Genomic DNA, 21,823 nt, shown 5'->3' with positions numbered 1-21,823 from the left:
GTGGGATACCAACGTATGTATCATGGTAAGGAGAGGGAGGAAGGTGCAGAAAACATGTTTAATAAATAATTGCCGAAACCATTTCAAATTTGACAAGGCATGAATATACACATCCAGGAAGCTAAGCTAACACCCAAGAAGGGTAAACTCAAAGACATCCCATACAAGACACATTGTAATTAAAATTTCAAAAGCCAGAGATAAAGAATCTTGGAAGCAGCAAGAGAGAAGCAACTTGTAACATATAAGAGATCTTAAATAAGATGAATTTCTGTTGATTTCTTAGCAGAAACCATGGAGGCTAGAAGGCAGTGGAATGACATATTTCAGGTGATGAAAGACAGACCTGCCAACCAATAATTCTAAATCTGGCAAAGCTATCTTTCAGGAATTAAGGAGAAATCATGACATACCCAGATAATAGCTGAGGGGGCTTCATTATTAATAGACCTGCCCTGTAAGAAATGCTAAAAGGAGTCTTCAGGCTCACCACAGATCTATTAAATTTTCTTTTTGGCATAGGACCAAAACATACGCATTTTAATTAAACATTCGTAATTTTTCTTACACAGCAAAACCAAAAACCCCACATTGGAAAATCATTTTCTATTCACCAAATTGTTAAAAACTTTTTTTAAAAACAGTCCTGTGATATCAAGTGCTTGCCAGGATGTAGCACAATAGAAACTCTTAAACATTTGGTGGGTGTATAAATTGCTGCAACCAGTTTGGAAAACAATTTGTCGCTACCCAGTAAAGTTGAAGATGTATGGATCATGTAATAGTTGGACAGACCAAAAACGTAAAAACTCTTGTACCTCTGCAGCAGCAGACACATCCAGTAATAATCACGGTGGCCATTTGTAATATAAAAAACTGTAAACAATCCAGGTGTTTATTGATTGATTTTTCTAACACGTGACTTATTTCTGGTCTTTACTAGCTTTGGGGCCATTTGGATCACACAATGTTTTTTCAAGATTTTAGACCATTTCTAAGTGGCAATCCACTGGACCAAGATAATAGAGCCAATGAAAGGGGTCACCAGACTCACACTGACTTCTGGGGAGCAAGGCCTCCACGGTTACCATTGGGTCGGAGATACAGATCTCGAGGAAGTTCTCGTCCTGACAGATCTCCAGCTATTGAAGGGTGAGTTGTTGTTTTTAAAGTTATTTTTTAAGGTAGTTTCAGTGAAGGACAAATTGGTGTAATCTAATCTTTATAAGGGTCTCATACTTACTACCTTTGTGGACAAGATGGACGTAAGTAGAAAGAATGAAAATGAAGCTAAATTGAATGTTAGTACTCACCTGATGATGAACTAGAGAGTGAGAAATGTTATACGTCTCTGATTAACGTTTTTATTAATGTCTTAAATTAATATATAGACGATATGTGTCTCAGTCCATTTTGTGTAGCTATAACAGAATGCCTGAGACTGGGTGATTTATAAAGAACAGAGATTCATTTCTTGTATTTCTGGAGGCTGAGAAGGCCAAGATTGAGGGATCTGCATCTGGCGAGGGCCTTCTTGCTGTGTCATTCCATGTTTGAAGGCAGAAGGGCAAGAGAGCATGCATGAGCAAGAAAGAAAGGTGCCAGACTCATCCTTTTTATTAGGAACTCACTCCACAATAACTAATCCACTTCCGAGATGAAGGCATTTAATCCACTCATGGGAGATTCATCTCTTAAAGTCTCTTTTTCAACACTGCTCCATTGGGGATTAAGTTTCCAACACATGAATTTTTGAGGAGGGCACATTCAAACTATAGCCGTATATTTATCAAAATTTCAAAAGGGTGTCAAATATATAGGCATTAGGGTTAAATATTTCAACAGATTGAAACAATGGACTTAACATGAAATTGAATCAAGTATCTGCTTTTTGTGAAGAAAGGAAACAAATTTAATAGGATAAATATAAAGTCTTATGACTGTAAAAACATTCATGTAATACATGTTTGTTGAGTGTCTTTTTTGTATGGGGCACTGTACTGGACAGTAGGAGCACAATGATGAGTCAAATAGATGGTTTTGCTCATGGATCTCATTTAGTTGGAATAATAAAAGTTAATTTTATTAAGTGTTTACCATATGTAGAGGACTGTGCTTCATGCTTTATCTGCTTTATGTTGTTTAATTTGTGTGAAGTAATAGGTGCTATTGCTGTTTTCATTTTATAAAATAATTAACTGAGTCTCAGAAATAAGGTAACAGCCATTGGTGTATCTAAGACTTGAATCTAGGGCTTTATGAATCTAGTGCGGCACTGTCTCATATGGTAGCTGCTAGCCACATGTAGCTATATGTTTACATTTAAGTTAACCAAAAGTTAATAAAACTCAGAATTCAAAGACCTCAATCCCAAATAGCTATATTTTGAGGGCCCGTTGGCCACATGTAGCTAATAGTTACCGTATTTGACAGAACATATTATAGAAAATTTCCATTATCTTAGAAAGTTCTATCGAACAGTGCTGTTCTAGAGCCTACACTCCCCCCTCCCCCAACACACACCTTCTAGGCTTTATTACATTTTACTATACTTGCTTTATTACATATCTATCCATCTAGCTCTCCATTAGTTCATCTTATGTTTTGTGCATTTCAAAGTTAGTTGCAGACATCGCTTCATGGAACAAATACAGGATATGGGAAATCTGATTTAATGAGATTGTCTAGGACAAAAATCAGTGAATTACATTGTTTTAATAGCTTATGGCACCCAGAGTTAAAACTACTATATCCTGTGCCAGTTAAACTGTGTGTAGATTACTTTCCCTTTTCTACCTGTTTTGAGATTTGAGATCCCATTATTGAGTTTCTCAACTACGGTTCGTCTAAACTTTTACCTCCTATGCATCTTTTTTTTTTTTTTTTCTCCATTCCACCCACTAAATGGCCAATTTTGGAGCAGTGCTGTGATTCACATTTCCTTGCTCCTTTACTAGGGGATGGTTCAATACTGCTTTAGAAAAGTCACATAAATGTTCCCAATTGTGCCCCTGCAGATAGTAAGGTGCATTTAATCGCCACCAGATTTCATGCTTTTGATTAGGCTTTTGTTTTGCATTCCCTCAACAGATATTTTAATTTTCACTAAATTTCATTCTTCAAATTTCTCAGAAGCTGATTTATATTCTCCTTTATGAAAATTGGGGCCTTGGGCATGAACTCCCCAAATCCCTGTGCCCAGTTTCTCTATATCATAAACATTCATTTCTCCTTCGAGCCTCCTGAGATGAGGTGTCCTTTGTTTTTTTTTCAAGGCAAGCCTATCAGCCCATGTTCTGACCCATTCTCTAGCTGTTTCGTCTGGGATTTTGTATCATCCATCTTCTTCTTCCTGCTTTCTTTCCCAGTTAATGCCCTTTGGCCACTGTTTTACTCTTTAGCTCTGTGTTTTTCAGTCCTGGTTGTAAATCGTTGTCACTGAGGATATCTTTTAAACTGGTACCTGGACTCCATCACCAGGGACTGTGATTTTATTAGTCTGGGTGAAACCAGGCATTGGTAATTTTAAAAAGCTCCTGAAGTTATTCTTATTGTAGCCAGAATTGAGAATTACTGTTCCAGTTACTGCCTAGTAATCTTTTTCCTTTCCTGTTCAATAAAATTTCTTAAGAGTTGTTTGTGTTTACTTTTTTATCTTTCATTATTCTTCTACCTGCTGTAGTCTGGCCCTCCTTTCACTAAAGTCCCTGGTGACTTTCTATTAATAATTGCAGACCCAGTGGATACTTTAAAATCCTTATTGTATAGGTCTAGTTCACTGAATTCAACCCTTTTAATCTTTTTTCTTCCCCCTTGAAATTACTTTTTCTTCTTCTTCTTCTTTCTTTATTTTGTAATAAGAGTCTTGCTCTGTTGCCCAGGCTGGAGTAGAGTGGCGTGATCATAGCTCACTGAGCCTCAAACTTCTGGGCTCACACAATCCTCCTGCCTTAGCCTCCCAAGTAGCTTGGATTACAGGCATGTACCACCATGCCTGTAACGCTTGGCCAATTTTTAAATTTTTTTTTGTAAAGATGAAGTCTCGCTATGTTGCCTAGGCTGGTCTCAAACTTCTGGGACGATTGCTTGAGCCCAGGAATTTAAGATCACCCTGGGCAACATGGCAAGACCTCATCTTTACAAAAAATGAAAAATCAGCTGAGCATGGTGGCATGTGCCTGTAGTCCCAGCTACTCCAGAGGATGAGTGTGAGGATCGCTTGAGCCTGGGAGGTTGTGGCTGCACTGAGCAGTGATTGTACCACTGCACTCCAGCCTGGGCAACAGAAGTGAGTCCTTGCTTGTCTCAAAAAAAAAAAAAAAAAAAAAAAAAAAAAAAGAGGCTCTTCTTACTCCAAGATTTAAAATTTAATTTTTATATTTTCTTAATGCTTTTTATGGTTATGTTAGAACTCTTTGGTTATAAGTGATAGAAATTCAATTTAATATAACTTAAGAAAAAACTAACCGGCGGCCAGGTGCAGTAGCTCATGCCTGTAATCCCAGCACTTTGGGAGGCCAAGGTGGGCAGATCACTTGAGGCCAGTTCAAGACCAGCCTGGCCAACATGGCGAAACCCCATCTCTACTAAACATTAAAAAAATTTAGCTGGGCATGGTGGCACATGCCTGCAATCCCAGCTACTTGGGAAGCTAAGGCAGGAGAATCGCTTGAACCTGGGAGGTGGAGGTTGTAGTAAGCCGAGATTGCTCCAACCTGGGTGACAGAGCACAACTCTGTCTCAAAAAAACCCAAAAAACTAGAATGTGTTGGTTCACATAGCTCAAATGGTTGTTAGCTATATCAGACCCAACATCTCCCTATTATAACAATTGTCTTGTAATGCCCTCTACTATTCTGATTAGAAACTCATTGATAATATAAGCTATAAAACATAATAAAAACACATATGCATATATATATACACACACACACAGTTCTCCAATTAATATAAAGGAGAAATAAAAAAATATATGAATATATGTGTTTTAATGTGTAAATCTCTAGCCATAACTATTATGGGAGACAAAAGGAAAAGTTAAGTGCTTACTTCTGTATATAGAATCATTAAGATGATAGCTACAAATGCAAACAGTACAAGAGGATTATATTTTACAGTTCATCTGCCACAAGCATTGTTGGTACAATGTTACGACTTTTCAAAATGGTGAAGAACTCTTAGGAAGTTTCTGGGGTTTGTGGGGAAGCATAAACTTCCCTCAGTTTTCACAATAGTTACATGCCTAGAAAATTCAGTATATATTAAAACCAAATGGAAAATAATTTGTGTTTATGTGTAGAATGGAGCTGGATTTAGTTTCAGTTAATTATATAGGTAGTTTGTCACCAAATGAATGTCCAGGCAGAATGTTCAGAATATACAGGTTGGCGGACAGTTCTTTGTTGGGCCTGGCTGTCCTCCTGTTTATTGCAGGGTAGCTAGCACTCATTTTTCCTGCTTAGTAAATGTGAATGGTACCTACCATTTATTGTGACTAGCAAAACTGCTCCCTTGGATTTCTAAATCACTTCCTAGGAGTAACACTGAGAAGCACTGATGTAAATTAGAAGTCTATAGGTGGATCTAGATGGTCAGTCAATATGTTATGTTCATCTGTCTATCATTCTTTCTCTCTCAAATCTGCTTTCCTGTGTTATCATGATGGCTCTTTCTTTGTGAAATGAAAGATAGCCGGTGGTGGCTCCAAGTTTACAGGAATTATGGAGGATTCATCCCAGAGGATATGTCCATCTGTCAACTTTTTTTTTCTTTTTTTTTTTGAGACAGCCTTGCTCTGTTGCCCTGGCTGAAGTGCAGTGGTGTGGCCTCAGCTCACTGCAACCTCTGCCTCCCAGATCCAAGCAATTCTTGTGCCTCACCCTCCTGAGTAGCTGGAATTAGAGTCTCACGCCACCATGCCTAGCTATTTTTTTTTTTGTATTTTTAAGAGAGATGGGGTTTCACTATGTTGGCCAGGCTGGTCTTGAACTCCTGACCTCAAGTGATCCACCCATGGCCTCCCAAAGTACTGAGATTACAGGCGTGCCCATCCATCGACTTTTGTGGAAGGTTTCTGGCCCTGATTGGGCGTTATGCCCAAATCTCTGGTGGGTGGGGAGTATTTTTGTGTATTTTTGAGTTAAAGATCTAATCCCCCCCATTTGCGTATCCAGTTATTTACAGCATAATATATAGCATATCTGATTTGAAATATCACCTTTATTATGTATACATTTTCATACTTACCTTTCTCTTTCTGGATTCTCTGTTATGTGCTGTAGATCTTTATTTTTGTATTCTATTCATGTACCATTCTGGTGTACGCACTACGATTTTATACTGTGATCTGAAAACTGGTAGGGAAGGTCCATCTCATTATTGTTCTTTTCTTAAAAAAAAAACAAAGTTCTTAGTTTGTTTGCAAGTTTATTAATGCTTTGCTTGTATTTACCTTTCCAAATGGATTTTAGATGCAGTTTTTAAATCTCTGCCCCTTTTCCCATCCCATTAGGATTTTGATTGGAAGTGCATTGAATTTATATATTAATTTGGGGACAGTTGGTACTTTGAGTTTTTTTTTCTTTTCTTTTTCTTTTTCTTTTTTTTTTTTTTTTTTAAAAAAAAACAGGACCATTTTAATGTTTACAATTTAATAAATCTCTTCATTGCAGACATGTATGGCTGTTTGGTAGTATTCAGAAACATCACAGTAATGGCAGTTTTTTCAATTGGTGTGTAGTCCTCAATAATTATATATGAAATTGCTGTCAGACCAGTAAGATTGCATTTATACATCCATCATTTTCAGGATTGTTGGTAACCTGGGCATATTTTCCCCAAATAACTTTGCCTCCTTGTGTCACAAGGCCCAATTCACTCACATTTACCTCAATGACAGTACCTTTGGTAATATTACACCCAAAGTTGTATACAGTGGGGATGAGGGATTCTTCTTTACACCAAATATTGGTAGGCAAAAGGTGGCTTTCAGTTCAGGATGTGTTACATGGGCTTTCTTGAAACGCAAGCCCGTTGGCCTGATAAATCTTTCATATTTAGGTGGTTTTCTTGTAAAGCCATCTCCAACAAAGCACACTTTAGTAACCATCCCCTTCCATGCTTTCTTCTTTCTCTTTCCTGTTCGAATAACTTTTAATACTTCTGTTTTTCCCTGGGCACGTACTTTAGGCAGAGGGACTTCCCAATTTCCCGCCTTCTCTTTTCGTTTCTGTTTAATCATATTGGAAAGTACTTTAGCTCGAGATTGTCCCTCTCTGTCCAGCCAGATAGGCAGGTACTGCTCCCTGTGGAGTCTTTTCATCATTCTTTTGTTTGGTGTTTCTCTTTTCATGCATCTTGATAGTCTTTTTCATTTGTATTTTTTCAGCATGGCGCTGTTTATGGTAAAGCTTAGCCTTCAGACCAATCATTTTCTTTGCCTTCTTTGAACGTTCATGAGCCTCTCGACTTTCCTCCTTTCTCTTTTTCTCATGGTAATCCAAACGGTATCCATAGCCTTTACGGTGTAATTCAATATATTCGGTCTGTGGCATGGTGATGGCCGCAGAACCACCAGAAGCAGCCCCTGGGGTGCGAAAACGCTCTCAATTTTCAGGTCTCAAAGACCCACAAGCCCACACCACGCAGGCTGGGACAGGAAAGGCTTTTTTGTTTTTTTGAGACAAAGTCTCGCTCTGTTGCCCAGGCTGGAGTGCAGTGGTGTGATCTCGGCTCAGTGCAACCTCTGCCTCCCAATTCAAGCATTCTTCCTGCCTCAGCCTCCCAAGTAGCTGGGATTACAGGCATCTGCCACTACACCTGGCTAATTTTTGTATTTTTGATAGAGACAGGGTTTCGCCGTGTTGACCAGACTGATCTCAAACTCTTGACCTCAGGTGATCTGCCTGCCTCGGCCTCCCAAAGTGCTGGGTTTACAGGCGTGAGCCACTGTGCCCAGCCGGTACGTTTTAGTAATACTGAAACTTCTCAGACCTATGGCTCATGGTCTCAGTTTATTTGGTTCTTTTTTCTTCTTCCTCTGTCTTCCTCTTCCTTCTTCCTTCTTCTTCTTCCTTTCTCCTTCTTCTTCCTCCTTCCTCTTTCATTCTTCCTCATTCTTCCTCTTCCTTCTTCCTCCTCCTTCCTTTCTTTTTCCTCCTTCCTTTTTCTTCCTCCCTTTTCTTCTTTCTCCTTCCCTTTTCCATCTTCTTCTTCCTTCTTTTTTCTTCTTCTTCCTTCTTTTTCCTTCTTCTTTTCCCTTTCTTCTTTCTTTTTAAAAATAGACTTTTTTAGAGCAGTTTTAGGTTCATAGCCAATTGAGTAGAAGATACAGGACACTTTTCATCATTCAGTCAAGTTTCATAGTTTGATTTAACTTTTTATTTATTTATTTATGTATTTAATTTATTTATTTATTTTTGAGACGGAGTCTTGCTCTGTCGCCCAGGCTGGAGTGCAGTGGCCGGATCTCAGCTCACTGCAAGCTCCGCCTCCTGGGTTTATGCCATTTTCCTGCCTCAGCCTCCCGAGTAGCTGGGACTACAGGTGCCCACCACCTCGCCCGGCTAGTTTCTTGTATTTTTTAGTAGAGACGGGGTTTCACCGTGATAGCCAGGATGGTCTCGATCTCCTGACCTCGTGATCTGCCCACCTTGGCCTCCCAAAGTGCTGGGATTACAGGCTTGAGCCACCGCGCCCGGCCGATTTGACTTTTTAACTGATTATTGCTGGCAAACTTTTTGTTACCCTTCATCTTGTTACTTAATTGAATTCTCTTATTAATTGTAATAGTTTTTCATTTTATTCTCTTTAGTTTTCTAGTTAGCCCTCATATCATCCTCAAATATTGATTGTGTTTCTCTTTCCAATGTTTATGCCTCTTATTTTTCTTATCTGTTATATTGACTATACTACCAAAACAAAGTTGTTTAATATAGGCATCATTGTGTTTTTCCGGACTTCAGTGAGAATGAATTAGTGTTTCTTTGTTAAACATGTTTGCTTTTGGTTCCTAGTATATGCATTATCACACTAAGAAAGTTTAATTTTATTCATAATTTATTAGGGGCTTTTAATTAAGAATGACTAATGATTTTGTCACATGCCCTTTGCAGTCCTATCAAAATGACCTTAGAGTTTTTCTCCCTTAAACAGTTAATGCATTTTATTAACAAGTATGTTTTCTAATGTTTTCTAGTGTTTCTATTCAAGCTGCTTTGTCAAGGAGCACTAATCTCTCTTTTTTAGGGCTCGGAGGTTGGGGAAATAGGGTCTCACTTTGTTGCCCAGGCTAGAGTGCAGTAGCAAGATCATGTTTCACTACAACTTCAAACTCGGTGGGCTCAAGCAATCCTCCCACTTCAGCCTACGAACTAGGTAGGACTACAGGCATGTACTACTACACCTGGCTAATTTTTCAATTTTTGGTAGAGACTAGGTTGCTCAGGCTGGAGTCTCTTAATACATTATTGGAGTTGATTTGTTCCTTATCTTTTTTTTTTTTTTTTTTTAAGAATTTTTATATTTATTCAAAAGACGATGAGTCTCTTTATCAAGTTTTGGTGTCAGGATTATATTAGTTGCATAAAAGGAACTGGGAAAATTTGCTGTAATCTTATGCTTGGAAATAGTTTAAATAACACAGGAATTACCTATTATTTAAAGGTTTAATACAAGTTACCTGTAATTCCATCTGGACCTGGTATCTTTTGAGAACTAGATCTATTACAGTCTTTTCAGTTACTTCTGGGGTTAATAGTGTAGGGTAATGTTTTATTTATCTCTGTATTCTCAGCTTCTAGCACAGTATCGGTTTTATAGTGGCTACTAAACGTGTTTGTTTTGAATAAGTGGATAATTGTAATTATGTCTCTAAAAAGTACAAAAAAATATAAATTAGTAGTAATAATAGCTAAGAGTATGTGCCAGAAACTAGTCTAAATGCTTTACAGGTATTCATTTGTTTAATCCTCACTATAACTCTGTGAAGAAGGTATTGTGAATATCTCCATTTTACCAGAGAAACTGAGGCACAGAGCGTTTAGGTAAATTGTCTAAGAGTATAAAGGCAGTTAAATATTGGAGCCAGGATAGTGCAGAAATGGAAGTGTTTGTATTTGGTGAGATTTTTAACTGTTTACTTGTACTGAAAAATTTTAGTATAACTGTTTAGTATAAGTCAAAAATTTAAAATTAAGTAGCCTTCTCACTTATTTTTTAACCAAAGAATTAAGCATTTCCCTAATTTTCTCAGAAACTTTCCTTCCAAGGCACCAGTATATCAGTAAATAGAACTTGAAAGTTTTAAATTCAGTTTCTTTTCTCTTTTCTTTCATAGAAGTATAAATAAACACAGTATATCTTTGGGGCCTATTACTATACCTACTTAGCAGGCCTGCCCAGATTGTTCCATATGGTTGTTACTTTACAGTAATTGTCATTATGATGTCACTGTATGTTTTGAAAGTACAATTTCATGTTTTACAAATTTTAAAAAATTGATTAAACTTTAGCATGGCTTCTTCCTGATAACAGTTTTGTCCTCTTGCTTTGAGAAGGAACATATGGGCATTCCATTTATGGTTTCCATGGGCTACATCTCAATTTCCTGTTCATTTTACTGGTTTCACTGTAAACAGAGTACTTTGTATTTAATGGCCAGCTGCGGTGGCTCACACCTGTAATCCCAGCACTTTGGGAGGCCGAGGTGGGTGGATCACTTGAGGTCAGGAGTTCCAGACCAGCCTGACCAACATGATGAAATCCCATCTCTACTAAAAATCCAAAAATTAACAAGGCATGGTGGTGGTTGCCTGTTATCCCAGCTACTCAGGAGGCTGAGGCAGGAGAATCACTTGCAGTGAGCCAAGATCGCACCACTGTACTCCAGCTTGGGCAACAGAGCAAGACTCCATTTCAAGAAAAAGAGTACTTTGTATTTAAGAAATCAGGTGTCAGAGATTAGCCTTTGTGGGATTATTAGTGTGTTCCTCACACCAACTTAGTAAGTTTCCCTGAAATGAGATCCATTTTCTTTGACTTTTTCATTGGCATGAGTAAAAGTTTTTTACTAACACAAAGACAGGGAAATCTCACATTGTTCATTCATTCTGCAAATATTTATTCAGTGTCCCTAAAGTATGTGCTTTATCCTCTAATCTGCAGCTTTTGAATGATAGTTAATTAGGTCTTGAATAGACTAGCTCATCTTATCTGACTTTAAGTGCATCTGACCTGTGTCAGAAGATTAATTTATACATTTATAACTGAGGGTATTCTGTTTCAGTGACTCCAAAACTCATTTGTTTGTTAGCATACTGTTGTCTGTGAATTTCTCAGATATCAAGAAATCAAAAGCAATCGGATGGTGGTTTGGTACATATAGAATCAGCAAGGAAATTGCATGATCTTTAAGAGAAATTCCATTCAGGTTGTGATAAATGCTAAGAAATTACTCATATTTCACTTCAAATAATTTTTTAGGACGGTAAAATATTAATGCTTGTTAGGTTTTTTTGCTTTGTGTTAGGTCAACACCAGCACATTCATATTTTCCAGACAAGTAATAGAGATTACCACCCACTAGTCTGCACTTATTACATTGAAACCCATCTTTATTTTATTTTGTTGTTTTTGTTTTGTTTTGTTTTGTTTTTTTGAGAGGGAGTCTCACTCTCTCCCAGGTTGCAGTGCAGTGGTGTGATCTCAGCTCACTGCAACCTCTGCCTCCCAGATTCAAGCAATTCTCCTGCCTCAGCCTCCTGAGTGCTGGTACTATAGGCATGAGCCACAATGCCTGGCTAATTTTTTTGTATTTTTAGTAAAGACAGGGTTTTGCCATGTTGGCCAGGCTGGTCTCGAACTCCTGACCTCAAGTGATCCTCCTGCTTCAGCCTCTCAAGGTGTTGGGATTACAGGCATAAGCCACTGCACCCAGCCCCATTTTTATTTTGTTGTGCTTTACTCTTTTGGTTCTTTGTTGCATTTTAGCCTGGTGGTTTAGTCTCCTTCCTGGCTATATAAAGGAAGCCTCTTTGATTTTAGTTAGCAGTAAGCTGTTTCCGATTCGCTTTGTAGGGTACATTACTTCTAAGAAGCTGTCCCACCTAAATAATATGTTCTTTTTAAAATTTATTATTTTTATTTTCGATTCAAGGGGTACATGTACAGATTTGGTTTTAATTTTTAAATTTTAAAAATTTGCTCTCCTGGTAACTCACAGAACAGCAGGTTTATTACACAGGTATATTGTGTGATGCTGGGGTTTGGGCTTATGATGATCCCATAACCTAAGCAGTGAACATAGTACCTATAGGTAGTTTCTCAACCTTTGCCCTTCTCCCTCCCTGTCCGGTTTTGTGATCCCCAGTGTTTATTATTCCTTACTTTGTGTCCCTGTGTAACCAATGTTTAGTTCCCATGTATAAGTGAGAACATGTGGTATTTCTGTTTTCTGCATTAACTTGCTTATTAGGCTAATGACCTCCAACTATATCAACTATATCCATGTTGCTGCAAAGTACATGATTTTGTTCTTTTTTATGGCTGTGTAAAGAATATATTTTAAGATTTCCTACCTAGAGAATATGTGCTTCTGAAGTTAACCCTAGATTCTTGGACCATGGTTTTCTGACCACTGATCACATCTCAGATTTTGAGAACTGACTTTTTTCGGTTAACTTTTTTTTTCCTTATTAAAAAAAATATTTTTTTTGGTATGGAATAAAAAGACAACCTTATCCAGAAATAGCCATAGTTACGCCTTGATGTATAATCTTATAGACCTTTTAAAATATATATATATGATAATTACATCTATATAATTGAAATTGAATTGATTATACTACACATATTTTATAATATTTTTTATCTTAATAGATTGTATATATCTTTCAAGATACATTTGATTGGGGCCTATATTAGTCTGTTTTCACAAAACTGATAAAGACATACCTGAGACTGGGAAGAAAAAGAGGTTTATTTGGACTTAACAGTTTCACATGGCTGAGAAGGCCTCAGAATCATGGTGGGAGGCTAAAGGCACTTGTAACATGGCGGCAGCCTAACCATGTCATTCAGCCCCTGGCCCCTCCAAATCTCATGTCCTCACATTTCAAAACCAGTCATGCATTCCCAGCAGTCCCCCCAAGTCTTAATTCATTTAGGTATTAACCCAAAGTCCAAAGTCTCATCTGAGATAAGGCAAGTCCCTTCTGCCTGTGAGCCTATAAAATCAAAAGCAAGCTAGTTACTTCCTAGATACAGTGGAGGTACAGGTATTTGGTAAATACAGCCATTCCAAATGGGAGAAATTGGCTAAAATAAAGGGGTTACAGGCTCCATGCATGTCCGAAATCCAGCGGGGCAGTCAAATTTTGAAGCTCCAAAATAATCTTTGAGTCCAAGTCTCACATCCAGGTCATGCTGATGCAAAAGGTGGGTTCCCGTGGTCTTGGGCAGCTCTACCCCTGTGACTTTGTGGGATACAACCTCCCTCCTTGCTGCTTTTCACTGTCTGGTGTTGAGTGTCTATGGCTTTTCTAGGCTCATGGTGCAAGCTGTCGGTGGGTCTACCATTCTGGGATCTGGAAGATGGTGGCCCTCTTCTCACAGCTCCACTATGCGGTTCCCTAGTAGGGACTCTGTGTGGGGGCTCCCACCCCACATTTTCCTTCCACACTGCCCTAGCAGAGGTTCTCCATGAGGGCCCCGCCCCTGCAGCAAACTTTTGCCTGGGCATCCAGGTGTTTCCATACATCTTCTGAAATCTAGGTGGAGGTTCCTAAACCTCAATTCTTGTCTTCAGTGCACTCGCAGGCTCAACACCACAGGGAAGCTGCCAAGCCTTTGGGCTTGCACCCTCTGAAGCCACAACCCAAGCTCTATGTTGGCCCCTTTCAGCCATGGCTGGAGCAACTGGGACACAGGGCACCAAGTCCCTAGGCTACATACAACACGGGGACCCTGGGCCCAGCCCATGAAACCACTTTTTCCTCCTGGGCCTCTGGGCCTGTGATGGGAGGGGCTGCCGTGAAGGTCTCTGACAGGGCCTGGAGACATTTTCCCTGTGGTCCTGGGTATTAACATTAGGCGCCTTGCTACTTATGCAGATTTCTGCATCTGGCTTCAATTTCCCTTTAAAAAATGGGTTTTTCTTTTCTATCACATAGGGAGCAAATTTTCCAAATTTTTATGCTCTGCTTATCTTATAAAACTGGTTAACAGCACCCAAGTTACCTCTTGAATGCTTTGGTGCTAGAAATTTCTTCTGCCAGATATCCTAAATCATCTCTCTCAAGTTCAAAGTTCCACAAATCTGTAGGACAGGGGCAAAATGCTTCCAGTCTCTTTGCTAAAACATACCAAGAGTCACCTTTGCTCCAGTTCCCAACAAGTTCCTTATCTCCATTCTGAGACCACCTCAGCCTGGACCTTATTGTCCACATCACTATTAGCATTTTGGGCAAAACCATTGAGCAAGTCTCTAGGAAGTTCCAGACTTTCCCACATTTTCCTGTCTTCTTCTGAGCCCTTCAAACTGTTACAACTTCTGACTGTTACCCAGTTCCAAAGTCACTTCTACATTTTTGGGTATCTTTTAGCAATGCCCCACTCCTGGCACCAATTTACTATATTGGTCCTTTTTCACGCTGCTGATAAAGACATACCCAAGACTGGGAAGAAAAAGAGCTTTAATTGGACTTACAGTTCCACATGGCTGGGGAGGCCTCAGAATCATGGTGGGAGGCGAAAGGGACTTCTTACATGGTGGCGGCAAGAGAAATGAGGAAGAAGCAAAAGCAGAAACCCCTGATAAACCCATCAGATCTCATGAGACTTATTCACTATCATGAGAATAGCATGGGGAAGATCAGCCTCCATGATTCAATTACCTCCCCCTGGGTCCCTTCCCGCAGCATGTAGGAATTCTGGGAGATACAATTCAAGTTGAGATTTGGGTGGAGACACAGCCAAACCATATCAGAGCCCATCTAGGGGAGGTTTCTTAATTAATTAATTTTTTCCTGGGCTCAAGTGATCCTCCCATCTCAGCTTCCTAAGCATCTGGGACCACAGGTGTGCAGCACTAGGCCCAGCTAATTTTAAAATTTTTTCGTAGAGATGGGGTCTCCTTATGTTGTCCAGGCTGGTCTTGTATTCCCATCTTGACCTCCCAATGTGCTGGGATTACAGGTGTGAGCCAGTTTGCCTGGCCCCATAAGAGGTCTCTTAATTTATTCAACAGACATTGTGTATGTGCCAGATGTTGGGCATACAGTAGTCAATAAATAGTCAAGAATGACTGCCCTTATGGAGCTTAAGTGCTAATGGGGAGAGATAGACAATCAAAATAAACAGAATGTTAAGCAGTAGTAAGTGCTATGGTGGAAGAAAAGCAGGGATGGGAGATAGGGAATATGGTGGAAGTGAAGTTTCAAAAAGAGCATGGTCAGCAAATGTCTTATTGAGAAAGTATCTGAATAGACACCAAGGAAGTGTAGGGATGTACAAACAAGGAGAGACCAATGTAGGGCAGAGAAGGTGAGGGGAATGGTAGGAGAAGTTGATGGGAGTAGGAATGGGGAGGTGGGTATTAGATTATATGAAGCCTAGTTGGCAATTATAAGAACTTCTATTCCAGTGGAGAGTTAGGTGTCATTTATATCTTGAAACGATTGCTCTAACTGCTGTGCTGAAAATAAAATGGGGGGCTGCAAGGTGTGCGAGGCAAAGACACAGCAGAGAAACTATTTAAGAGGCTATTGCGTTCATATAAGCTAGAGATACCAGTGGTTTGGGTGAGAGTAGTGAAAAATGGTTTGGTTTCAGATGCAGTTTGGCAATATTCATGATAGGATTTACTGACAGATTGGATATGGGGTGTAACAGAAAGAAGAGTTATGACATCAAGGTTTTTGGCCTGAAAACAAGAAAAATGGAGCCACCATCTGCTGACATGGGGAACATTAGGAGGAGTAAGTTTGGAGGAAAATATTTAAGAGTTAATTCAGTTTGGGACATAATAAGTTTGAGGTGCTTATTACGCAAGTGGAAATGTTGAGTAGGCAGAGGTCTTGGCTGGAGATAAAATTTGGAAGTTGTGGCCTATATATGGTATTTAAAATTATAAAGCTGGATAAAATGGTCAAAGAAGTCAAGATAGGAGATAGTAGAGCTCAGAGAATGGAGGCCTGGGCCTTCCAAACTTAGAAGTTTGGAAGATAAGAATAAGCAAAGGAAACTCAGAAGAAACAGCCTGGGAAGTATGAGGAAAACCTAGAGAGAGTACAGCTCTGGCAACTATGTGAAGACTCTTACCTGGTTTTAGCATGTGACTTCCCTTCCAGACCCAGTGGGTTGATTTTTCTCTTCTGTAAGTTTCTGAAATTAAATGTATACACTATCTTTGTTCCCTCCACATCCTCCCAGACATTTAGCTTTAACAAGAAAAGATATTTTTTTTTTAATAAACAAAATTCATTGTAAATACTCTATGAACTATTGTTCTCCGAGCAACAGCTCATATGCATTGGGGCCACCCTGAGCAGTCTCTGTTACTGCTGCAAAAATATGGGACTAACATCTGACTTCCAGAGAGTGAGCAGCCAAGAAAGAGGAATCATCAGCTCATCAGCTGCTGGTGAATTGTTCCTCATAATTCCAAGCATTCCTATAGGATTGACTTTTAACAGCTTCAAGAACTAGGCTGTCTCTCACACTTGATTATTACCATTTACTTATTGATCAGTTTAAGCATGTGATAATTTGCCCTTCTTGTCACTGGCAAATAGGTGGATACATATTAGTTACCTATTGCTGTGTAACACATTACTCCAGAATTTAACAGCTTATGACAGTATTTATTATCTCACTATTTTTGCGGGTCAGGAATTTGGGAGCAGTTTAGCTAGGTGGTTCTGGTGAAGGGCTTCATGAGGTTATTTATAATCAACATGTCAGCTGTGGCTGCAGTCATCCGAACACTTAACTAGACCTGGAAGATCCACTTCCAAGATGGCTCACTCACATGACTGTTGGCAGGAGGCCATAGTTCCTCACCATCTGGGCCTCTCCATAGGGCTCCTTGAATGTCCCTATTACTTGGCAGCTAGCTTCTCTTGGAGTTATTGATCCAAGAGAATGATAGAGGAAGAAGGAAAAAAACCCATAATGCCTTTTTATATCCTAATTTTGGAAGTCACACACTGTCATTTCTGCTGCATTTTGTCTGTAAGAGGTGAATCATTAAGTCTAGCCCACATTCAAGGAGAAGAGAATTAGCTCCACCTCTAAAGAATTCATGGATGTATTTTAAAATCACCAGTTTGCCCTCTAGCCACAAATTATTTACACTTCTTCCTCCCAAGAGCTATCAAAAAAAGTTTCCTTCTTCTGTAGCATCAGCTTGAAATACAGGTAGCTGTCCTTTAACTAGGTCCAAGTGTGGGTGTGGCTTCTTGGGTATAGTTCCTCAGGTACAGTTCCTTTTGATATGAAGACCTGTAAACTAAAGAGACAAGTAATCTACCTATCACACACCCAACATGCAGGGATGTGGACAGGCAGTGATTCTGAACAGGTATAAAGATTTCCTGTTCCAAAAGGGAAAAATGTCGGCACAAAGAAATTGCTGGTTCATAGCAATTATAATAGTTGTCTAGACAAATGTCAGAAATTCCTTGACTAGGACTTCTGTTTCTGCCCAGGAGTTCTTCTCTGTGACTCTGGAGTCCACCTTGTTAGTCATCCTTTCTTTTCCATTAAAAGTAGTTCATATTTGTAGCTGCATAGCTTTCTTAGCATGCTTCTTGCTGGTAGAAATTTGAGGGCCCAGAGACCTGTTTTCATTTTGTACTATCTTTCCACCTTTCAGTTTAAGCTGTCAGTGTTTCTTTTTAAAACTTTGATATCCTGTGAATCTCACTGGGGTTCATGCAATTAGGCAAAAGCCACGTCCACCAATCTCTTCTAATTAGACTTTTTCCAACTTGGGTTTCTGCTGGGATTGCTGAGGGATACCACTTGTAGTGGGTAGAATTGTGTCCCCCAGAAAGCTGTATTCAAGTCCTAACCCTGATAAGGTCACTGTGAATATGACCTTATTTGGAAACAAGGTCTTTACAGATGTAGTCAAGTTATAAGAAGATCACACTGGATCAGGAAGGGCCTTAATCCAACGGTTGATAGTCTTATAAGGAGAGAAATTTGCTGGGTGCGGCAGCTTACTCCTGTAATCTCAGCACTTTGGAAGGCCGAGGTGGGAGGATCACCTGAGGTCAGGAGTTCGAGACCAGCCTGGCCAATGTGGTAAAACCCCATGTCTACTAAAAATACAAAAATTAGCCAGGCGTGGTGGCTCATGCCTGTGTAATCCCAGCTACTCAGGAGGCTGAGGCATGAGAATCGCTTAAACCTTGAGGCAGAGGTTGCAGTGAGCCAAGATCGCACCTACTGCACTACGGCCTGGGCGAGAGTGAGACTCTGCCTCAAAAAAAAAAAAAAGAGGAAGCTAGAAATTTGGACATGAACACAGAAGACAAAGAGAAGAAAGCCGTGTGATGACAGTGGCAGAGACTGGGGGGACATAACGTCTACAAATCAAGGAATGGCAAAGATTGCTGCCAACCATCACCAGAAGCCGGGAAAGAGTCATGGAAATAATCTCCCTCAGAACTTTCTGAAAGAACTAACCCTACTGACACCCGCCAAATCAGTGAGCGAATAAATTCCTTTTGTTTTAAGCTACCCAGTTTGTGGTAGTTTGTTATAGCAGTAACACCCTTAAACTTCTTAGTCCAATTTTCTAACTGAGTGATTCTTTAGGTACTATTTTAGATCTTTCTGAGGTTGTGGTGGTTTTTTTTGTTTTTGTTTTTTTTTGAGGCAGAGTTGCACTCTGTCACCGAGACTGGAGTGCAGTGGTACAATCTCAGCCCACTGCAACGTCTAACTCCGGGTTCAAGTGATTCTCATGTTTCGGCCTCCCGAGTAGCTGGCATTAGAGGTGTGTGCCACCATGCCCAGCTAATTTTTGTATTTTTAGTAGAGACGGGTTTCTTCATGTTGGCCAGGCTGGTCTCAAATTCCTGGCCTCAAGTGATCCTCCTGCCTTGACCTCCCAAAGTGCTGGGATTGTAGGTGTGAACCACTGCGCCCGGCCCTTTCTGAGGTCTTAACAAAGAATTGTTATAGTCTGATCCTTGGCTTCATCTGAAATCAGTCTTTTGGCAGTGCCTTGGATTTAATCTTTGCTTGAAATCCATTTCTTAATTTTAGTGTCATTTACTAATCTGGAGATGCTGGGAATTCTCAGAATTATATAATTCTGTCCTTTTTGTTTAACTGTCTGTCCTTCCTTTAATTTATACCTCTTTTGCATTTTAAAGTAAGCAACAAGAAGCCAGGAGGTACTTTCAAAAGTGGAAATCTCTTTAGCTAGATTATCAACCAGTTTGTGGACCGCAACGTCTGCTTTCCATGTTATGGTAAGGCAACAGCTTTGCCAGTATATAACAAGGATCTTTTTCCCTCCAGTTTCTAATAAGATTTTTCTGCCTTTTCTTAATCTCACCTTTAACTTCCTCAAAGGCCATAGTGCTGCTTTTTTTTTTCAAGGCTCTTCAAACTTTACTGATGCTCTCCTCAAAGTCCTTTTAACTTCTGCCCCACTGCTGGGTTCCAAAGGTACTCTCACATTTTAGGTCTTTATTATGGTAGCACGTGTATCCAGATATCAAAATCTGTATGTTACCTATTGCCGTATAACAAATTATCTCAGAGTTTAGTGGCTTAAAACAAACAGATATTTATTATCTCACAGATTCACTGGGTCAGGAACAGGTTCAGTTGGGAGTAGCGTTGCTGAGTGATGCTGGCCCAGGATTTCATGAGCTTACAGTCAAGATGTTGGCCACTGCTGCAGTATAGGGGTGACTAGGCTTTACACATATTCTGGCAGGTTTGTTCTGGCTGGTGGCAGGAGTGCTCAGTTCCTCATCACATGGACCTTTCTATAGGACTGCTTGATATGGCACTCTTCCAGAGCAAGTGATTGATCCAACAGAAGTACAAGGAGAAAGCACTATGCGCCCCGCCCGCCACACCACCTTTTTTTCTTGAGGCAAAATCTCACTCTGTCACCCATGCTGGAGTGCAATGGCATGATCTTGGCTCACTGCAACCTCCGCCTCCCGGGTTCAAGTGATTCTCCTGCCTCATCCTCCTGAGTAGCTGAGACTATAGGCATGTGCCGCCATGCCTCGCTAATTTTTGTATTTTTAGTAGAGATGGAGTCATGTTGGCCAGGCTGGTCTCGAACTCCTGACCACAAGTGATCCATCCACCTCGAAGTGCTGGGATTACAGGCATGAGCCACCACACCTGGCCATTTCTCCTGCTTTGTTACCTTGTCTTGGAAGTCACAGGTGATCAGTTCTGCCATATTCTATTGTTAAGTGAGTCACTAAGTCAAGCCCACACTGAAGGGAAGATTATCAAATAATTTTTGGACATATTTTTAAAACAACACGAAGCATTCTTTGAAAAAGCCAGCGAATTCATAGAAGCAGAGAGTAGAATGGTAATTACCAGGAGCTGTGGGGCAGAGGGGGTGGATTAGAGAGATGTTGAAGGATACAACATTTCAGTTAAAAGTTCAAGAGATGTGTTGTACAACATGGTGGCTGTAGTTAATAACAATGTTTTCAGCCAGGTGCAATGGCTCATGCCTATAATCCCAGCACTTTGGGAGGCCAAGGCAGGCAGATTACTTGACAGCCCGGCTAATATGGTGAAACCCCATCTCTACTAAAAATACAAGAATTAGCTGGGCATGTTGGTGCGCATCTGTAATCCCAGCTACTTGGGAGGCTGAAACACAAGAATTGCTTGAACCTGGGGGACAGAGTTTGCAGTGAGCCGAGATGGTGCCACTGTACTCCAGCCTGGGTGAGAGAGCAGGACTTCATCTCAAAAAAAAACAAACAAAAAACAGTGTTTTGTACATTTGAAAATTGCTAAGAGAGTAGATTTCAAGTGTTATTGTTGTAAATAAGTTTGTGAGGTAATGCATATGTTGATAGTTTGATGTAGTCATTCCACAATGCTTACATATTTCAAAATATGTTCTATACCATAATATATACAATTTTTGTCAGTTAAAAATAAATAATGAAAAATAATACAAAAAGGCAAGCAAACAAACGGAATAGTGCAGTTAGCTGCTGAGCTGCTGTTGAACTTTAGTAGCAGGGAAAGTCTAATGTTGGCTACTGCCATTGTTACATTAATTGGCCTAATAAGTAAAGTGGGAACCAGGGACTTAAAATTGCATATCATTGCTGGGCGCAGTGGCTCACACCTGTAATCCCAACAGTTTGGGAGGCCGAGGTCAGGAGTTCAAGATCAGCTTTGTCAACATGGTAAAACCCCGTCTCTACTAAATCTACTAAATATACAAAAAATTAGACGGGTGTGGTGGCAGGTGCCTGTAATCCCAGCTGCTCGGGACGCTAAGGCAGGAGAATTGCCTGAACCCGGGAGGCAGAGGTTGCAGTGAGCTGAGATCACGTCATTGCACTCCACCCTGGGTGGCAGAGCGAGACTCTGTCTCAAAAAAGAAAAAAAAATTACATATCATCCAGAACACAGAAGATCTAGGGGAACAATTTCTTCAGGTTTTTCTTTTGCTGAGGCATCACTCCAGTATCTCTTTGGGTAAGAAAGACTCATTCGTATAAAGAACTGTGTACCTGTGCCATCTTAAGTATTCAGAGTGACAAATGCTAAGCATGTGTGTGTTTATATGTGTTTGTGTTATAATCAT

General features: G+C 39.9%; 1 protein-coding gene and 2 pseudogenes across 3 annotated transcripts in view; 2 read left to right on the top strand and 1 right to left on the bottom strand.

Moving 5' to 3' along the window:
* LOC126931509 (neuroblastoma breakpoint family member 3-like) overlaps positions 1-21,823 on the top strand; it is an 833,099-nt pseudogene that overhangs the window by 527,317 nt on the left and 283,959 nt on the right. The gene's annotated exons all lie outside the window — the stretch shown is intronic.
* RNF115 (ring finger protein 115) overlaps positions 1-21,823 on the top strand; it is a 146,153-nt gene that overhangs the window by 115,202 nt on the left and 9,128 nt on the right. The window contains exon 5 of the mRNA XM_050751184.1: positions 944-1,152. Within this exon, the coding sequence (XP_050607141.1) occupies positions 944-1,152 (209 nt within the window). The remainder of the gene's footprint in view (positions 1-943; positions 1,153-21,823) is intronic.
* On the bottom strand, positions 6,630-7,639 carry LOC126932446 (ribosome biogenesis protein NSA2 homolog; annotated as a pseudogene). The gene has a single exon (XR_007718177.1). The product of XR_007718177.1 is annotated as a ribosome biogenesis protein NSA2 homolog (transcript).

This window comes from Macaca thibetana, chromosome 1, assembly GCF_024542745.1.
Source record: "Macaca thibetana thibetana isolate TM-01 chromosome 1, ASM2454274v1, whole genome shotgun sequence".
NCBI lineage: Eukaryota > Metazoa > Chordata > Mammalia > Primates > Cercopithecidae > Macaca > Macaca thibetana.
The sequence above is the reverse complement of the archived record's forward strand: the minus strand, read 5'-3'. Positions and strand labels throughout refer to the sequence as shown.